This window comes from Astyanax mexicanus, chromosome 4 (assembly GCF_023375975.1).
Source record: "Astyanax mexicanus isolate ESR-SI-001 chromosome 4, AstMex3_surface, whole genome shotgun sequence".
Classification (NCBI taxonomy): domain Eukaryota; kingdom Metazoa; phylum Chordata; class Actinopteri; order Characiformes; family Acestrorhamphidae; genus Astyanax; species Astyanax mexicanus.
The window spans coordinates 30,103,394-30,123,383 of NC_064411.1; the positions used below are offsets into that span (position 1 = coordinate 30,103,394).

A 19,990-nucleotide genomic window follows, 5' to 3' on the forward strand; every position below is an offset into this window, starting at 1 on the left:
AAATGAGCTTTGTGCGGCAGGGAACATTTTTCGCTCATGCAGTCTCTATCAGCGAGACAAACACCCCCACAAGCCAACCTGAGCGAGAGGCGAGGAAAGGGAGGGGGAGGCTCTCATGTATTCTGCGCTTGTGTTCTCATAACTCCCAGTACAAGACAGGACAACACGGGTGCAGGATACAAGACTGGACAACACTGTAAACACCGGCAAGAAAATCCATTACTGTCTGCGAGTGCTTGTGTGTGTTTTATAAATGTTTAAAAACTAAAATTTGTTTTTGGTTGTTTCACCTGAGAAGAAAATTGCCCAGATGCTTCATGAATCCACCAGGATAAAAAAATAGAAGGTATTTTTTCAGTATGTGTTTTTTTTAAGTATATTAGAATGATTTATTTCATTGTAATAAAAGTAACAATCAGAATTCCCACCTTTTTTGCCCATTTATATTATTATTTATACACATCTCCTTGTTTTTGGCAGGTCCACTGCAGACTGCGGGCAGGAGCTAAATCCTGCCTTCCACGCTGGCCGCCCATCATCTCCATAATGGTGAGGTAGAGAAGGAAGAGTGCAAAAAGAGAGCTGGAGTGGGTCCAAGCAGTCCAGGCCTCTGTTTCCAAGTTTCTTAGGAGCCGGCATGACCCTCGCTCAGGTGGCACAGAGAGCAGAGGTGCATCTCAGTTCTGCCCTCCCCACTGGCCACCAGTCATCTCCCCAATAGAGATGAGGAAAAGAAATGGGATGGAGCTTGAGAGGGACCAAATTGCTCAGGCCAAGAAAAGGCGGAGGAGGGCTTCCAAACCAGGTAATGTACTCTGACAGACCCTTTTTAAGTGCAAAATTTTTACTTGTACTGTGTTCTGTGGGGATTACATTTTTTGTCATGCTTTTTTTTTTTTTAAATCCTCAGCCAAGGCAACAAGAGCAACCGTGTGGAGGAGGACAAGAAGGTTCAGCAGAAGAATGGGGGGGGGGGGGGGGGGTCTTTTACACAAAGAAGCCACCTGGCCTCCCCTGCCATCTCTGTGGCCAGCCCAGAAGAATGGAATTCGGCCACATCACCTACAAGGAGTTTTTGCTCCACCGCCTCTGGCCAGAGTGCCTCCGACTGGCTGGCAGAGCAGAAGTTGGTGGATGGGTCATGCAGGGGAAGAAACGTCCCAAGAACCACAGCCTGGAATACACAAAAAAGAATGCAAAGGGAAACAAAAGGCTGAGGAGTTTGGCATCACCCTGAAGGACAAGAAAAGGCTTGGTTTCCACAATTGCAACCTATGTGGCCAACCACGACAAAAGTCTTTTGGGCACAGCTTCTGCTTGCTATGTGGCAAAAGCACAGGCTGAGTTGGTGGAGGTGGCTGCGGCAAAAGCACAGGCTGAGTTGGCGGAGATGGCTGCGGCAAAAGCACGGACTGAGTTGGTGGAGGTGGCTGCAACAAAAGCACAGGCTGAGTTGGTGGAGGTGGCTGTGACAGCTAAGTTTTCCAGTAGAGGTGACTGACGTCATGGAGGTGGAACTGGCAAGCGAACAGGTCAAGGCAGTGGAGTTGGCAAATTTGCAGGCTCTGGTTGTTGTGGAGTCAGTTGGCTTTGCAAGTATGACATTGCAGCAGAAACCTGAATGCTGTCCTTGCCGTGCAGCCTGCCCAGACCAATTCAGAGGACAGATGAACTTACAAAGTCTCGGATGTTATGTTCCTCGGATGTGCATGTTGTTCCTATTGAAGCAAAAAAAAAAAAAAAAGAAGAGAAAACAAACATGAATAAATAAAGCATTTACAGGGTTCAGCTGTGGATTTTCCGCACTGCAGTGATAGTGTTTAAGTTTAAGAGCCTTACCACAGAGAGAGAGTGCGCTGGTTGATTTAAAAAAGTTGAAGCCATCTTGCTCCCATGAGCCCAGGGCTGTTCAAAGTCAGACTCCGTATCCTGCCAAAGTCATCCAGGATGACAGCCCACCGGTTTGTCCTGAAGCCCATCAGCTTTCTGCCACTAGGATGAATAAAGCACAGCTCCAGGCATATGGTCTCAACTAGGTGGCCTGCATTCAGCCATTGCGCCGGCCCTGTGCCTTGGCCCATCAAACAGCTACAAAGAAAAACGCACAAAAAACAGACAAGTTTGGTATATTAAATCGAATTCGGTGCTGTTTTTAAAAATGAATCAGTTGTATATTAGGAGACTGTTGAGATTGTTTCGCTTACAGTTTTATCCAGTCCTATCAGTCATTAAAGAGCAAACTCTATAATGACTGAAATTTTAGTAAGTGGGTGTGATGCCCTTACTGTTTCAGGCTTTCTGTTCCACTGCATGTGGTGCTCTTTGAATGGCTGGCCTTAAACCGCCCCTGTAGAAGCCGCTCCCTGTGTCTCTGCAAGTAGGAGAGACGCTGCTTGTCAGCCTCTGGCAGAGACTTCCAAAGGCTAATTATTTTGGCAAAGTGACTCAAAGAGAGACCAGTTTAGTCATGCAGCCCCACCAGGTACCTGGCCAGCCTGACCACATGATTGTAGCCCGGTGCTCTATTGGGGACTATGACTACTTGACAAGATAAACAAAAAACAAAAGAATTAAATTCAAATTTACATTGCTTAGACATGAGTGTTTTTAAAAATATTGAGATCTAAACTTACATTATTGCTGTCATCCACCCCTAATGTAGCTACTGGGGACTGAAGGACTGGGTCAGAGAAGGAGTAGGAGCCACTGGTTCTGCTGGAGCCACTGGTGGAGAACATCTGGAGGGCAATCCATGGTGGGGTTGGAAACCAGAAAGCAGTGCAACTGTGGGGTCAATCTTTCCTCCTCTCTGCCCGACCGTGTCAAACCCTTTTTCATCCCACTCGCCTCATCTGGGGTGGCATCAAAAGCATCTGGGTACTAGCTGATGTCCCCCTCAGTTCTTTGCACTGCTGGGAGTAGAGGTACTCAACACCAATTAGCTCTCCTGAAGGACAAAAAAAAAAACAGTACAACTTAAATTAGAATAACAGGTTTGCATTTGTTTTTCTGATTGGTCAACAGCAGCGTAATTATTCTGATGAGAATAGTTATTATTCTGTGTATTCCCAGGCTTTGTCCAGGCAGCTGACTGAGCTGCTTCAGGCTGTGCTGCAGATGGCCATTGTAGCGGCGCAGTCCTTCCCCTGACTGATCTTCCACTGCATCTGCACAGTCCTCATTCCACCTTGTCAATCTTTCCAAAAGGAATGCCTGGAAGTATTCTGTATTTGTATAAGTACCTGTGACGCAAAGACATAGAAATATAGACAATGATTTCGATAAAAAAAAAGCACATGCAAGTATGCACGTACACATACAGAGACACACAATTCAAATCTGTACACTCACCAATTGTAAAGTAATTTAAATGGTGATGAAATGATTCCAGGGAGGTGATGCCCCGTGCACAACGGTAAACAGGCACGACTACACCACTTCTAGTCAGCTGCCTTGTCTTTGAATAAAGCTGCAGCCCTAGAGGATCCTGGATGCAGCGCAGGTGTTGCTGCTGGGTGTTCCAAATGAAATCCCTTCTTTCAGTGTCCAGCAGGGGGATGCCCATTGTGTCTGTCACATTGCGGAAAGTCACCAGCAGCTGACTGATGAGCAGCTCCGTCCCCTCTGCCCTTCGCATGCTGTGTCGACCGTGTCGAGCAATTTGCTTTGTTGTCAGCTTGCTGATGAGCTTCACCTCAGTTAGACCCACGATGTGCTGCTTCACCTCCAGCTCTGCTTGCATGGCTTCGTGCAGATGAGCCATATCTCCTACATCCCACACAAAAATACAGACAGAGAGATTTGCCATGAAGAGGCCATAAATCTGGTGGCTGTCTGTGGTGAGCCCGGCTGCAAACCTTTGCATCAAGTGCCACACATCTAGGCTGACATCCAGCTCCTCCCACTCGTTGAACATGGCCACTGCTCTGCTCTGCTCAGGAGCTTTGGCGGAGGGACCCTATTAAGCCAGCTGCCATGGGCAGCAGTCCACCTCCCTCGTGAGATGTGAGCACAAACATAACCACCGTGCTCATTGCCCACATTGGTCACCCAGGCTGATGTCCTAGCTGCTGCTCCAGCCAGCGTTTTTGTAACCTGGATGCACACAAAACAAAAACAAAGACACGCATGGATGAGTTGACATAATACAGGTAACCCTGGCCTTTATTTCACCAATCCATGTCTGCACAGCCTCTGCGTGGACCGTGAGAAGCCAGTGGTGAGAGAAAACAGGCACCATGGGTGGAGGTAATGGTGCAATGCTCTGTGCCTCCATGCCAGGGACCTAGAATTTCTTACACATTGAAAGATATTGCCGTGTGCTTGCCATCCATGCCTTGCTGTGCTGCTCCCTCAGTTTATTGTAGACCATGCAGACACTGTTGCCAAGAGTCTGCTCTCTCATCAGCTGCACCACTTTCATGTCAAGGTACTCTATGGTCAGAAAGTACCAGCCGTCAACGTCCAGCACCCTCCTGACGATCTTGTACAAGCCACTGGATGTTGGGTGCTAACCAGTCCGATGGCAGTTGGTCTGCTGCACAAAAGCTTGAATGACCACATGCGGTAGGGCTTCCACAGACAGAAGGGCCAGGTGAAGAAGGCATCAGGTGAAGATGGGTCCTAACAATAGACAGGACATGGCGGCCAAGTCCCTCCTGAACAGAGCATGGCTGATCCACTCATGCTGCTCCTTTGGGAGATGGTGCTTCCAGCTCTGTGGAAGCACTGGGCCCTTCAAAAAAGAAGGCTGTCAGTCTGTTTTTCTCCATACTTGTTCTTGTGGACTAAAAACATTACAGATGAATGATAACCTCATCTCAGAAGCAGCAGCAGGTGTCGCTTTCTTCTGTGCAGCTATCCTGGCAGAACGAGATGGGGTCTGCAGAGCAGGTGGTGTGACATGAACTGATGGAGCTGCGAGCATCATAAAACTCTCATAGGGGCTGGATAACACAACAAACTCTAATAATTATAATGTTTATAAAGTTTAGGAATATCAAGCTTTTTTTTTTTTAACAAGGCTGAAAGATTAACAATTTTAAAATTCCTTTCAGGAATCTTTCCTTTTTGGATTTTCTCTTTTTGTTTGAATGTTGCTCAGTGCTGCTTTCTGGGCTTTTTGAGAAGGAGGGGTGGTGCTCATCAAGGGAGTTTTGAACTGCATTATAGGACTCTCAGAGACAGGGTCCCCTGCTACAGTGCTATGAACATCATAACAGCAGTTCCATCAGGAGAATCTCGAATGAGAGACTGTGTTGGTCCAGCTGTCGGTTGATGGCTGGACTGCATCTTTCCCAAACCTGCTGTGATTGAAATGTTACAGCACTGGTCCAGGAAACTGGTTTCAGATCTGGAAGAACTGAGCGATCAGAGGCCATTCCAAACAGGACCTCCTCAACCACCAGCCACACACGAGCAGCCCCTCAGCCTGAACCAGCAACAAAGATGTGAGACCAGATTTTTCTTTATGGCATTTTACTTTTTTAAATGTTTAAATGTACCTTTTTATGTTTATGCCTCATGTAGGAAATGTTTGGTTAAACCTTAAATCTGGTGGTGACTTAAATTATGACTGGTTTACCTTTCTTTTTAGGACAAATAAAAAAGAGAGGTTTTAGCTTTTTTTTTTTTTTTTCACCAAAAACTTTGGGAATTTAAAATGAAGTTTAGGCCAAGAAGCAGTTGCCAGTCAGATATGGTTGCTAGGCAGATTAACACATTAGAGGCATATTGCACATTAACCCTGACTTGACACTGGAAAGTTTTATTAGATTTGATTACAAAATCAGTTATGTTGTCTAATAATTGATACATACTCGTACATAGTTTTTGAAGGAACTGAACTCTCTGACTATGTATTCTACAATATATTCTAAAACAATGACATAGTTGTGAAGATTTGATTTTATGTTTTAAGATTTTGAATTTTATGTTGAAACAAACAAAGTTAATATGATAAACATTTTGTTTTTGTTGTCTTTTCAGATCCATGGTGGGCATAATGAGGCAGGGAGAGTCCAGCGTGGGGACTGGTGTGCAATAGGCCGCAGCATGTCCACAGCTGAGATGAAGACCCTGTATGAGGACACTTGTCATTACTCCCGGGGCCTCTTAGGCGTTATATAGGCTATCATGGAATCTTGGATGATTCCATTTGGTCTAGACGGAGGAGTGAAGGGTGTGATTGGAGATAACCTCACCTTCATAATCTTATTTTTATTTTGTTTTATACATTTATATGTACTTATTATTTTTACAGTTTACTTAACTTAGCTTTATGAACTTTGCTCTCTTTTTAACTGTGTCAATGACGCAAGGCTTTGGAGGTTGTTTGCACTTCAGGAATCGGGATCTTGTCTTGGGTATGGGGAGAAAATACCCAAGGGTTCTTTCTCTTCTGGCTTTCTCTCTCTCTGGATTGTAAATGTGTTGACCTACTGAAATATAATTATACTGTGTTGACTTGTTGATGTACTTTTACTCTTTTGTAATTGTATCTATTAAATTTGTTTCTTTTATATATCTGTAATACTGAAACAATGTTTCCAGTAAACTTCAACATATTTTAAATTCTAAACTTTGACTCAATGGTCATCTTTTTATCTTCTGGGATTTCTCACATGCGAGTTATACAAGTCATGCAGTGGTAAACTACCCTACACACACTAGAAACAACTGTTTCTAGTACTATGACAGACTAACGTTCGACGGGCCAGTTGCCTTAAGAGCCTCTGCATCATTCCAAAAGAACTAATGAACACATGGATTTAAAGAAACGCATTACAATGCATTCTTTGCGCATTTCGTAAGAAATATGTTGTATACTCAATAGTACAGAAAAATTCATCAATGGGTTCTGAAAAGTACACTGATTATAAAAACATTTTATTTGATCATTTACATTCAATTAAATTAAACTTTTTTTTAAACATGTGGTTTTCCGTGAGATTAAATCTTACCAGGAGCTTTATAAGACGATCGAGAGCAGTGCAGAGGTGTCACAAGCAGAGGAGAAAATGAGGTGGAATTCAGTGTCTGGCCCAAATCCCTTTTCTGGATGTTCTTTTTTTTTTTGTGCATCCATCTTGGTTCCAGAGCCCTCAGCCACTGGACATATCTGTTAAAACAGAATTAAAATAAAACAAACAAAAAAAGTTTACAATCAATTACTTTTTAATCACAGCACTTCTTAATTGTTTGATGCCTCACTGGATTGGCCGCTGTCCTCGCATGATTGATCAGCGTCGCTCTGTGCAATGATGACACGCAAAATCGTGAAGCGCCATTTATTTGCTTTAAATTGCCCGAATTCGCCCTAAAAACGCCCACAAAGTGCCCGTATAACACCCATGGGTGCTCCCCCTTATTTTTGACTTGGTTGCAATTGCAAAACCAGCCCCACGGTGGCGCCATTTAACAGCAGATATGTGCTGGATTAGCTGCAATTCATTAACAGGCCACAAGGGGCGACAGTGTACCGCATATATATGTAAAGTTACTGCCGCTGTAGGGGGATTTTTCGTGTTAGAAATCGAATTTTAGGCTCGCATGTGCTGAAATAAATCAATCTTTATTTTTTTTATTTTATTTTTAAGTTTATTAGTGCAGTTTATAAAGTACAGTTTGTGTGATTTGGTGTGTTATTAGTCCAAACCATGGTCAACATAGCAGATAAGTTGTCTCATTAAATACCTCAGGGTTCAGGAGGTTTGTTCTGGCTCTGGATCCTCGATAGGAATGGTGCGGGTTTAAGAAGAGCAGAGCAGTTAACCTCTAGTCTCCTCTCAATCTCTCCATCATAGTCTCTAAACGGCAGCTAAACACGTCATTAAGCTTCTTCTTTAACCCAGCTAAAATACGATGCTGGACCTCACACTCACAGCTGAGATACTGCTGCTCCGTCACTGTGCAATTTACTGTGCACAGCTGTACACTGAGGGAAACTCCAGAGGACACACAGACTGGTAGGCTTTCAATCCTTTAAAAATGCAAATACATGTTTATTGCTAAAAAAAAATAAAGGGGACAAAATTAAAAATTCTTATAGAATATTTGCTCTGTACAAAGTTGAATGTGCTGACAACAAAATCACACAAAAATCAACAATGGAAATCTAATTTATTATCCAATGGTGGCCAGGATTTGGAGTCACATACAAAACTAAAGTGGAAAAACACACTACAGGCTGATTCAACTTTGATGTAATGTCCTTAAAATAAGTTCAAATGAAGCTCAGTACAGGGGCGGATCTAGCCATTTTGGGGCCCTAGGCAAAATATAAAGAAGGGGCCCTCATTCTTGAAACACACACATAAACCAAATAACTTGAGATGGAACGATCGATCGGCAGTGTATCGGTATCGGCCGATTTTCAGCCAAAAGACGGTATCGGCGGTCGGCAGATATTCTTCTGATTTAAGCCGATCTGATTCAGGAGTTTAGGGTAAAGCAGTTTTTCAGAGCTGTGTGTGGATGAAACTGGTTAAACCGGTGAAACTGCTCGCTTACAGGAAGCTTCAGTTCCTCATCCAACCACTAGCCGGAGCTGCAGCAGCAGCAATACAAGCCCCCGCTGTCTTTACTCAGTCAGAGCTACAGCCCAGCCATGGGCTACAGGCTCAGCTGAGCCAGTCTGGAGTGTTTTTTTTCTATTAAAGGCTATTAGAGGTTATTGAAAGGGTTATTGGGGGCAGAAATCAGTAAAGGCTGGTTAGATAAGTGATTCACGTCCTCGTCCTTTGCTGCGGTGAAACTGCGACTAGCGCTGTCACAGTGATGTTTATTAACGTCATTAAAACCGATTTTGTCAGAGATTGTCTCATAAATATTTACACACAACTTATATCTCTTCTAAAAAGCGTTTATTTTGGTCAGTAACACTTGTGTTTATTTACTATCAGTGTAAATTACCAGTGTTTGCTTTGGCGTGGATGTAATTAGAGGAAACACATTGCTATGTCATCATATTATGGACTAGTACAGTGCAAGCAACGGAGGGGGGTATGTGTGTTTGGACAATTAGTATTTAGACATTAATTCGGTATTTTACTGATATTTGTTATTTTTTTTTATAGAAATATGTTTTTTCTGTACTTTACATAAGTAAAAGTATTAACATTGTTTTTGGTGTATTTACTGTAGCTGGGATGGTCAGATTAGGGGGCCTCTATGGAGGACAGATTTGGTCGAGGCCCTAGGCAAATGCCTAGGTTTGCCTAATTAAAGAACCGCCTCTGGCTCAGTAGTATGTGTGTGGTTCCACGCGCCTGTATGACCTCTTTCAATGCCTGGGCAGCTCCTGATGAGGCGGCGGATGTCAGAATCAGAAAGAACCCAGGGCCCACTGCACTAGCATATGGTCTCACAAGGGGTCTGAGGATCTCATCCCGGTACCTAACGGCAGTCAGGGTACCTCTAGCGAGCACATGGAGGTTTGTGCAGGCCTCCAAAGACATCCTTCCCTCCAAGCCTTTTGATGTAGCTGTTTCAATAAGAAAATATAAAGGAAAAACTTTTATTAATGCTGCATTAAATACTTAAATACAGAATATTCTAACATAGTCCATAATGCGGAAACAAAAAAAAAGTCCTTACCTCTTTTTTTTTTATTTTTTTTTTGAGTCTTTGGATTCGTACAGCTCTTTGTAGGTACACAGCTTGTGTGTACCAAAGCCCATCAGAAAGTACTCAGACTCTGTCACGTCTGTCACATGTGCTCACATTTGTGAAGAGCACAGGGCCAATTGGCAAATGCCAAGGGTCCTGCACAGTGTTGGCCTGTGAGCACAACCCCTATCTGTGGATATCAGGCCCTCATTCCATCCTCATGAAGTCAGTTTTTAAATGTTTGTGCAGACACATGCACATTTGTGGCCTGCTGGAGGTCATTTTGCAGGGCTCTTGCTGTGCTCTTCCTGTTCCTCTTTGCACAAAGGAGGAGGTAGCGATCCTGCTGCTGGGTTATTGGCCTCCTCCATGTCTCCTGGTGTACTGGCCTGTCTCCTGGTAGCACTTCCATCCTCTGGACACTACGCTGACAGACACAGCAAACCTTCTTGCCACAGCTTGCATTGATGTGCCATCCTGGATGAGCTGCACTACCTGAACCACTTCTGTGGGTTGTAAAGTCTGTCTCATGCTACCATGAGTGTGAAAGCACCACCAACATTCAAAAGTGACCAAAACATCAGCCAGAAAGCATGAGAACTGAGAAGTGTTCTGTGGTTCCCACCTGCAGAACCACTCCCTTATTGAGTGTGTTTTGCTAATTGCCAATACTTTTTCACCTGTTGTCTGTTCCATTTGCACAACAGCAGGTGGAATTGATAGTCAATCCGTGTTGCTTCCTAAGTGGACAGTTTGATTTCACACAAGTTTGGTTTACTTGGAGTTATATTGTGTTGTTTGCATATATTATCAGGGATAAACAAAATTGTAAAACTTCATTATTTTGATATCTGAAATATTTGAATATTACAACAACCTCTACTGTTAGGCTTAATATTTGTAATGTTTCTTAAGTAAATATAACTCACCTATAATGCCACATTTCAAACACTTAAAGTTTGATCAACTGTTGTTTGTCTTAATATTTAGTTCGATTTTGATTCCAAATGCCACAATAAATACATATCTTTTAAATAATATCGAACTCTAGAATCATTTGCTTCCACATAATAAGAAAATGCATTTTTTTTTAAACTAACCAAAACCAAAGAAACAAGACTTATTCTGCCTTTATCATGCGTTCACAGTTCTTTAAACAGACAGACAAAATGTTTTGTGAATATATTCCAAACTAAGTCGTAGCAAGCAACAGCGCCGCCCGCCGTGAAACACTTTGTGTGAAACAGCGTTCTGATTGGTCTCTGGAAGAGGTGAAACACTTCGTCATTGGTCAGCGTTGCTCTTATATGGAACCAGGCCCGGAGTGGCTAATCGGGAGATTCGGGATGATTCCCGATGGGCCGGCTCATGTCAATCTCGAGTTTGGGCCGGTTGGACGGAAAAAATAATTTTGCCACTTATCTGTCCCTTATCTAATCTTATTCTTGCATTAATTTCCATTCAACTAGGTATGCATTCTCTATTCATCTGACAGCCTCTACTTCGCAGTAGATTAGATGGGTTTAACCACCTGAGGGAATTCTCCCCTCCCAAATGTTTGAGTTGGTTGCGCCCACGAGTGGTCTTTTCTGGAGTGATAAAATTATGTATAGCAACAGAATATCACGAAGCGTCAGTCGGCTGTGATGGAGGGTAAAAAGAGGCCAGGCGGAGCCGAAAAGGCCAGGTTAAAAAAGAGAGGTGATGGAAGAAGAAGCTGCCAAATGTGCAAAATTAACAAACTTGTTTTCCAAAAGACAGACTCCAGCCGCAGCCGGTAAACAGAGATATGGAAATAATCTTGAATCGTCAACTGTTGCGTAACGTTTGTAATAGCGTAGTTTATTTTGTAGAGCCCAATACAGATCATTAACCTCTTAACACGCCCTGGCCCACCAGCAGGCCAGAAACATGTCATAACTAATATCTGTCTGTGTTTATGAATAATTATTGACATTTAATTGTATATTTATTGTATTTAAAGCTGAGAATCTCTGCTTTTCAGTTATCTAGCCTATTTAGCTGGATATCTTTTCAGGAAATAAACATTTAGGGCGAAATATGCCTTGTTTATTAGAATTATGATTCATAATTTCTATATTTGCATGTTTTGTACTTATTATATTTGATCCAATGTGGATATATACATGCTCCTAAACCTCAGGATTACGGAACAGTAAACCTTTTTACCATGTACGGTTCCTGAATTAGAGCCAAAAGAGTGCTTATACTTTTAACCGCAGCTTTATTAACAGGCTCTTTGATCAGCCACGCGCTCACACGCCCAGCCCCCACCCCGCGCTCACCTCACACCGCTCCAGAAACCAGCAGATCCAACAAACCAGTGCTTGAAGAAATTTGAGCCATAAAAAATGAATATCTGTTTTAATCCGCTGTAACACAACTTCTCTTTAAACTACCTGTATATAATATATATGAACGTTAAGCTTAAAGTCTCGTCTGATCAAATATGTATCAGGTGGGAGCTCTGCAGGGGGAGATATGAGGTGGGGGCTTGTTACCAGACACTCAACACAAATATCGGAGAAAGTACCACTCAACATGGTGAAATTAAGCCTTTTTGAGATTTTGATACCACAAAAAACTATTTTATGCTCTTCTTATCTGTATCAAATGCTGTGATTAAATATAGAGCTGCAAAAACACTTCATCCATATAAATATTTCATTTTATTGGTCTGAAAATAAAAAATAAATAAAATAGAAAATCTGAAAAGCCCTAAAAATGTCCTGTTTTCTTTTGTTGTTTTTTTTTTTTTTTTACCATATTTTACCATTACATGTTCAATTAAATCATTTTAAGTGTTTTCATTTAATTTTGTAAAGGCTTCTAAGTAATATTAATTCATAAAAATATTTTTTTTACCTTTTAAATCTTTATCTGATTTAAATTTGAATCACACATGTTTAAGTGAAGGGTGTTCTGTTAACTTACCAACATATACTTGAACTTATATGCAATAAAAAGGCATTGTAAGAGCTAGCTGCTGTTTCATTTATTCAGATTCCTCCTCCATGGAAAAAGTGGGCCGGATTTGGGCACGAAACTCCCGGGCTGAAAAAGGGCCCACTCCGGCCCTGTATGGTACAGACACGTGACGCCTCTGACCAATCGCACGAGGACAGCGGCCAATCCGGTGAGGCCTCAGTGAAACAATTCAGCAAAACACTTCTTCCAGCGGCCATTAGAAAACCCGGAAGGGCGGGTCATAGCGTTAACTGTAACACTTTAACACGAAAGATTGCTCTCCCGTAGGAAGCAAGACAGAGCCAGTTCTTTTCATTTACATTGCCCGATTTAGCACAAAAAACACCCAAAAAGCACCCATTTATCACCCAGGGTGCTTATTTTGACCTAGCTGCAATTCCCAAACCGACCATTTAACAACAGATACAGGTTGGATTAGCTGTAAATCATTAACTGACCGAAAAATGTGCCTTTTTACTACATATATATGTGGCGTTAGTTCAGTTCATGTGTCTAGCAGGCTAATTCTTATACAGATTAGACATAACAGACAAAAAAACAGGAAAAAAAACTCAACATGGTGAAATTAAGCCTTTTTGAGATTTTGATACCACAAAAAAACTATTTTATGCTCTTCTTATCTGTATCAAATGCTGTGATTAACTAAAGTTGTCTGATCAGTGGGGGTTTTGAGGTTTCAAAACAGGTTTAATTGTAGAATTCCAAATAAAATCACACTAATAAACAAATAAAAACATTTTAAATCAAGCAAGTTTTGGTGCGATTTGCTCAGATATGGCAGACGGGGTGTAACAGAACAACAATTTTTGATAAACACTTTTAGACTGTGCCTCGAAACTGAATTTTAATAAAACAAAAAAAAAGTTAACAATCAATTTCTTTTAAATCTTAGCATTTCTACTTCTACGTCTGTTACATTTGTCTATTTACAGTAACACTGCTAGTGCCCCAATAATAAAAACAGTATGGCTTAGGGTTTCTTTACTTCTTTTTCTCCTTGTCCAGAGACTCCTACAGCTCCTCACAGGTGCACATCTTGTGTGCACGAAAGCCCACCAAGCATTCATCAACTTGTGTGCCCTCTGCCTCTGCTGCCTTATGGCCTCAGCAAGATCAAAGTGGAAGCTGGTGTACTTGAGGAGAACATCCTTATTGCTTATAAGGGCAGTCTCGCCTGACTTCCGTTCCCTCTGATGCTCAGCGAGGACCATGAAAGCGTAGCCCATGTTGTTCTCCAGAAGCCATTTGAAACTCTTCCTTCAGTATTGGACAAAACTGTATAGCTACCAACTGGTTGTCCTGAGGTGACCCTATGCATGCCAAGTGCTTCCTTTCTGCTGCCTGTGCTGCAGGTGAAGCTCGCGTTCTCCTCAAAACGGAATGCTGGCTTTGCATCCATGCTTTGAATCCTTTAAAAATACAAATACAGGTATCTTATCAGGGATGAACAGTATGGTAAATATACATAATTGTATTATCTGAAACATCCATATTACAAAAACTTCTACTGATATATTTAATATTTTCTATATTTATTTAGTAAATACAACTCACCTATAATGCCACATTTCAAAAACTCACAGTTAAATTTACTGTTATATGTCTCAATATTTAGTTCGAATTTGATACTAAATGCCACAATAAATACATCTTTTAACTAATACATCAAACTCTAGAATTATTTGGTTTCACAAATTAAGAATCTACATCTTTAAAAAAAACTAACCAAAATCAAAGAAACTAGACTAATTCTGCCCTTCTTATGTGGCCAAAGTTCTTTAAACAGACAAAATATTTTATGTATACTCCAAACCAGGCGAGGAAAACCGTCTGAAACACTTCGTCAGCAAGGCGTAGCAACCAATCAGCGCCGTCTGCTGTGAAACACTTCGTGTGAAACAATTCATCCAGCGACCAATCAGAACGCTGGAAGAGGTGAAACACTTCGTCAATGTTTTAGGCCTCACCGGATTGGCCGCTGCCCTCGCACGATTGGTCAGCGTCGCTCTAAAACAGACACGTGACGCCTCTGACCAATCGCACGAGGACTGCGTCCAATCCGGTGAGGCCTCAGTGAAACAATTCAGCGAAACACTTCTTCCAGCTGCCAATAGGAAGCCCGGAAGGGCAGGTCATAGCGTTAGGAACTGTAACTCTTTAACACGAAAGATTGCGCTCCCGTAGGAAAGGAGACAGAGGCAATTGTTTATCTTTAAATTTCCCGATTTCCCCCCCTAAAACACCCAAAAAAGCGCCTGTTTATCACCCGTGGGTGCTCCGCCTTATTTTGACCTAGTTACAATTCCCAAACGGGCTATTTAACAACAGACACATGTTGGATTGGTGGTAATTCATTAACTGCCCGAAAAGGGTGATTTTACTACATATATATAGCGATAGTTCAGTTCATGTGTCTAGCAGGACAATTCTTACACAGAATAGCCATGATAGACAAAAACAGGAAAAAAAACTCCACATGGTGAAACTGAAAATCAAACACCCTTTCCTTCACTTGCAGTGCTCTTCTAAATTGCGCCTTTTGTATGTATGCTTGTTCTTTGCAAACAAACAAATAAATAAAACAAATAAAAATCCGGACCCGCGGCTAAACTGAAGTAAGGCGCCTCACCGCTGCGCTCTGCGGGGGACCGGCGGAGAGCGCCCCTTACCGGTCACCGTGTTTACCTGTAAACAACGGAGATTAACCCCTTCATGCCCGGCCAAAATAAATAAATAAAGAAATATAGACTAAAATAGAATACAATAAAATAGCCACAAAACAGCACCAAAATAAAATAAATGGGGAAAAGGGAAATATATATAAAAAAAATAGTTTATAAATATTTTAAATGTTTACAGATATTTTAAATTTAAATCCCATTTAACCAAAAGAGTACACAATTAATATAACAATGAAATTTATTTTTGCAGTATTGCAGAGGGTTAAAAAAACTGATAAAAACTGTTTAACAGTATAAAAACAGTGTGAACTGTAAAATTGTGTTAAAACACACTCATGCACTTATGTAATGTGAAGTTTCAGACCTGAATGTATTGGAACACATGTTTGTAAATGATCTGGAAGTAAAGTTAGAGGGGCTAAACTTTTTTAATAGTAACACTTTGATCACCGTTTGAAGTTTTGTTTGTGGTGAGATTATACTCCTGTGGTGTGCAGGGGTACGGCAACTTACTGATCACACAGATGAGTGCCTGGACGCCTCTGTTTCAGCTTTTTTAGCTTTTTTACCATCTGCAGTGCCCTAATTCTATACGTACCGCATGTTTCTGGTCTTTTTCAGTTGTAGACAGACGGGCTTTGGTATGCCTTTAGTCTTTGTTCTGTGCTGCTGTACCGTGGCCGGGGTGGCTGTTTGGAGTGGGGGAGGAAGTGGTAACGCCTCTGAGGGGGATGGTATGCAATGAATGAAAAAGAATCGGCTTACGTCAGTCTTCTGGGCACCAATGCGAGCTGCTAGATGGCCGTCTACTCTGCATGTACCCAGGAAGTCAATCTTGGAGGCTGTAAAAGAGAAAAATAAGGTGAAATAAATGTGAATAAATATGGTTTATTCCTGTTTTTACTGTGGCTTTAAATTACATTTATTTGGCATTCTGGAGCCTTTTGAGATAAATGTATGGGTTTTTTTGCGCCAACCATGGATAGAACTCATAGCTGGTGGCCCGGCTATATATTCGGGCTGTTCTGACACCCAGTTTGTGCTTGCTACGGCAGCACATATACTAAAATTGGAACGATACAGAGAAGATTAGCATGGCCCCTGCGCAAGGATGACACGCAAAATCGTGAAGCGCCAATTCTTTTCTTTAAATTGCCCGAAAACGCCCTAAAAACACCCAAAAAGTGCCCATGGGTGCTCCCCTTATTTTTGACTTGGTTGCAATTCCCAAACCAGCCGCGCGGTGGCGCCATTTAACATCAAATACGTGCTGATTTAACTGCAATTCATTAACAGGCCACAGGGGGCGACAGTGTACCGCATATATATAATGTTAGTGCCGCTGTAGGGGCATCTTTCGTGTCAGAAATCAAATTTTAACAAAATTCTAACTTTTAAATGCAGTAAGTTGGTAGTGAGTGAAGAAAATAAACAAAAAAGCGGGAAAAGTAAACCACAGGCTGGTCTGGGGCTTTAGCGGACGGTCTGGCAGCGGTAGCCGCACTGTGACTGCACTAGATGCGGGTGTTCTGTCGATTTGTGCTACCAAGGAAAAACGTGCAACCATGGTGTATATTTATATATTTATGTATAAGTACAAAAACAGCAGGTACTATATTTTTATACGCTAAACGCATCCAAACACAAAATTATCCAACCAGAAATATGTAAATATATTTGGAAAGCCTAAATCGCTGGATTCACGCCAATAACAAACGAACGCTAAAATAGTGGAATTAACATAAAAACATTTAAACTACTGGGCCCGCGCATGCGCACAACAGCTAAATACCGCATATTGATTGGGATACAAAACTCGACAGAACACCGGCCAACAGCGCTGTGTGCAGGACCGTGATGGTTAAATTAGCTGCTCTTTTAGAAGCTTTAAAAATCACATGATTTTTTATGATTTTTGAGAGGACACCCTTTTTTAGACGGTCTGTTTTTCGGACAGAGTTCAGGCTTGCTTGTGGTTAAATAAATTAATCTTCATTTTTTATTTATTAATTTATTTATTTTATTTTTTTCATTTTAAAGTGCAATAATGCAGTTTATAAAGTAAGTTTGGTGCTTTATTATTAGTCCAAACCATGGTCAACATAGCAGATGAATTGTCTCATTAAATACCTCAGGGGTCAGGAGTCTTGTTCTGGCTCTGGATCCTCGGTAGGAATGGTGCGGGTTTGAGAAGAGCAGAGCAGGTAAACTCTGGTCTACTCTCTCCATCTCTCTCCACCATCGTCTCTAAACAGCAGCTGGATGTTCAGAGCTAAACACGCTGTTGAGCTTCTTCTGGTAACTTCTGTAACCCAGCAAAAACACGACGCTGGCCCTCACAGAGCTGAGATACTGCTGCTCCGTCACTGTGCTGTTTACTGTGCGCAGCTGTACACCGAGTTAAACTCCAGAGAACACAGATTAGCAGAGTTGCCAGGTTCGCGGGTTTCCCGCCAAATTTGGCTTATTTAAAGGTCTCAATGCATCGTTTTTTCATTCATTTTAAAATGTCTAGTTGGTCTCTAGTATGATCTCTAGTATGAATGGGGTGGGGGGGGCATACAATTTTGGCTCTTGCTTATGAATATTCATACATGCAAACGTATCGCCTCTTTTTGGCTAACAGCACTGTGAGGCAGCAAAAGACTAATAATAGTCTTTGCAATGTCATATGTTACATTACTTTACAACATAATAATGTAATAGTGTAATAATGCCCTGCTAAGTGCAATTTAGCCACTGATCTAGTCTTAAAGTCTATGTAAAACGGCAAATACACCGGAGATCCTATGTAAACCTATAGTTACACACAAAGAAAGGGTAGTCCAGGTCCAGAAAGTAAAAAATTACCCCAAGGTTTTGTTGACTGAGTCGCAGCAGAGCCACCCAGGCAGTTGTAACAATCCCGGGGTGGATTTTTAAGTTTAACTAATGTAAACAGAACTGTATCAAACATACACCTATCCATCTATCTTAATTTTACTTCGCTGATGGTGTTCCATAGACCCATTTTATTAAATAACTGTAACAAACTTCCCATGCTGTTCATAATGCTTTTAGCTCCTATCTGAAGAGATGTGACTGCCTGGCCTCAGCTCTGCCTGTGGGGAGTCGTGAGCCAAAGTGGGCAAGGCCATGAATAGTAATTCACAGGTTGAAGTAGACATGGATGCTTTTCATGATCGACTTGTTTTTTTAAACATTTTCTTTTACTAGCTACTGCAGACAATGCATTTCATATGCAGCATGCATATACAGCTCAAAGAGACCTATTGTATTTCACAAAGAACAAGAAAAAGTAGATTTTAGCACAAGGACACCTTTAAAATACAGTCGCGGGTAAAAATACAGGTAAAGTCGTACATACATTTTTTTTTTTTTGTTGCAATTTGCTTAAAACCTGTGACAGACATATATTCTGGGCTACTTTAAGCTTCTTAAGGGGTTTAACTGGCAACCCTGCAGACTAGCTTTTAGGGGTACAACGTCGGACCAAACCTAGAAACGCCCATCGATGTCACAAGTACTGACTGCCTTTAAATATGGAAGCCTATTCCTGCCACCTAAAATACCTTTATCAATTTGAGATGCTAAGTCAAAAATTTGAGATACTATCTCATTATTTATTTATAAATACATTCTCATGGTTTTGAGATACTATCTCATTTTTTTCATATCTCTTTTTTTCAGCTGCTACATTATTATTTATTTTAAGATAATATTACATAATTTATTTTGAGATACTATCTCATTATTTTAAGATGCTACCTCATTGTTTTGAGATGCTGTTTCATTATTTTGAGATATTAACTCATAACTTTAAGATACTATTTCATTGTTTTAAGATACTATCCTATTATTTATTTAGAAATACTTTCTGATTGTTTAGAGATGCTATTTCATTATTTTACATATATCATTGTTTTAAGATGCTATGTTATTATTTATTTTAAGATAATATAACATTATTATTTTTACATACTCATCTCATCATTTTCAAATACTAGATAGTATCTCAATGTTTTGATAAGCTATTTAATTATTTATTAAAAGGTACTATCACACTAATCTCATTATTATGATCTCATTATTTTGTTATGCTATCTTATCTCATTGTTTTAAAGTACTAATCTTATTGTTTTGAGATACTATCCCATTTTTTGAGATGCTATATTATTATTTATTTTGAGATATTATCTCATAATTTTGAGATTTTATTATTTATTTTAAGATACCTATTAAAAATGTTTAAATATGAAAAATATAATAAAATATTCACAAGAATGAGATACTGTATATACATTTTACACAGCGGCTCAACTGTTTGGAATTGAGTTTGTACAAAAATTTAAATCATAAATGTACACAAAAAGTATGCTGCTATGAAATGCCATTTTTATAAAGAAAAAAAATCATGAATAAATTAATCCCAATACACAGTTAGTTTTGAATGTCGCCCCGTCTATTATGGCATTCCTGCCTTGGGCTCATTGATGATGGGTTGGTTTTGGACCACCTCATAATTCTGAACAGGAAGAAATGGTTAAAAAAAAGTGGATGGATCCATGGAATGTTTTATTTTTCATAAAAAATTGGTATTTAGAAAATAAATATCATTATTACAAATGTATATTAAAAACTACTTCCTAAATATAAAATCCATTCATTTCAGATATACAGTACAATTCAAA

The 19,990-nt window shown here is 40.7% G+C and overlaps 1 protein-coding gene, 1 long non-coding RNA gene and 1 other non-coding gene across 4 annotated transcripts; 1 reads left to right on the forward strand and 2 right to left on the reverse strand.

Annotated features, from left to right (window-relative positions):
* Positions 1 to 1,765: 1,765 nt before the first annotated feature.
* LOC111197179 (uncharacterized) lies at positions 1,766 to 7,118 on the reverse strand. 2 transcript variants are annotated; one of them, XR_007438613.1, is made up of 4 exons: positions 6,963 to 7,118; positions 3,352 to 4,095; positions 2,286 to 3,242; positions 1,766 to 2,088 (listed from the first exon to the last, which is right to left on the reverse strand). XR_007438613.1 is itself a non-coding variant. In XM_049476871.1 (3 exons), exons 2-3 carry the CDS (start codon positions 3,914 to 3,916, stop codon positions 2,977 to 2,979), a joined length of 831 nt encoding a protein of 276 aa, XP_049332828.1. In that variant the 5' UTR covers positions 3,917 to 4,095; positions 6,963 to 7,118; the 3' UTR covers positions 2,199 to 2,976. The 2 variants fall into 2 exon arrangements, 1 of the variants encoding a protein (XP_049332828.1); XM_049476871.1 differs by lacking the exon at positions 1,766 to 2,088 and having other exon boundaries at positions 2,199 to 3,242.
* Positions 7,119 to 13,284: 6,166 nt separating this feature from the next.
* Positions 13,285 to 17,679, reverse strand: LOC111197187 (uncharacterized). The gene is made up of 3 exons (XR_007438614.1): positions 17,430 to 17,679; positions 15,898 to 16,141; positions 13,285 to 14,027 (listed from the first exon to the last, which is right to left on the reverse strand). It is a non-coding gene; the product is annotated as an uncharacterized LOC111197187 (long non-coding RNA).
* On the forward strand, positions 16,339 to 16,445 carry LOC125802083 (U6 spliceosomal RNA). Its single transcript, XR_007439044.1, has one exon. It is a non-coding gene; the product is annotated as a U6 spliceosomal RNA (small nuclear RNA).
* Positions 17,680 to 19,990: the final 2,311 nt, after the last annotated feature.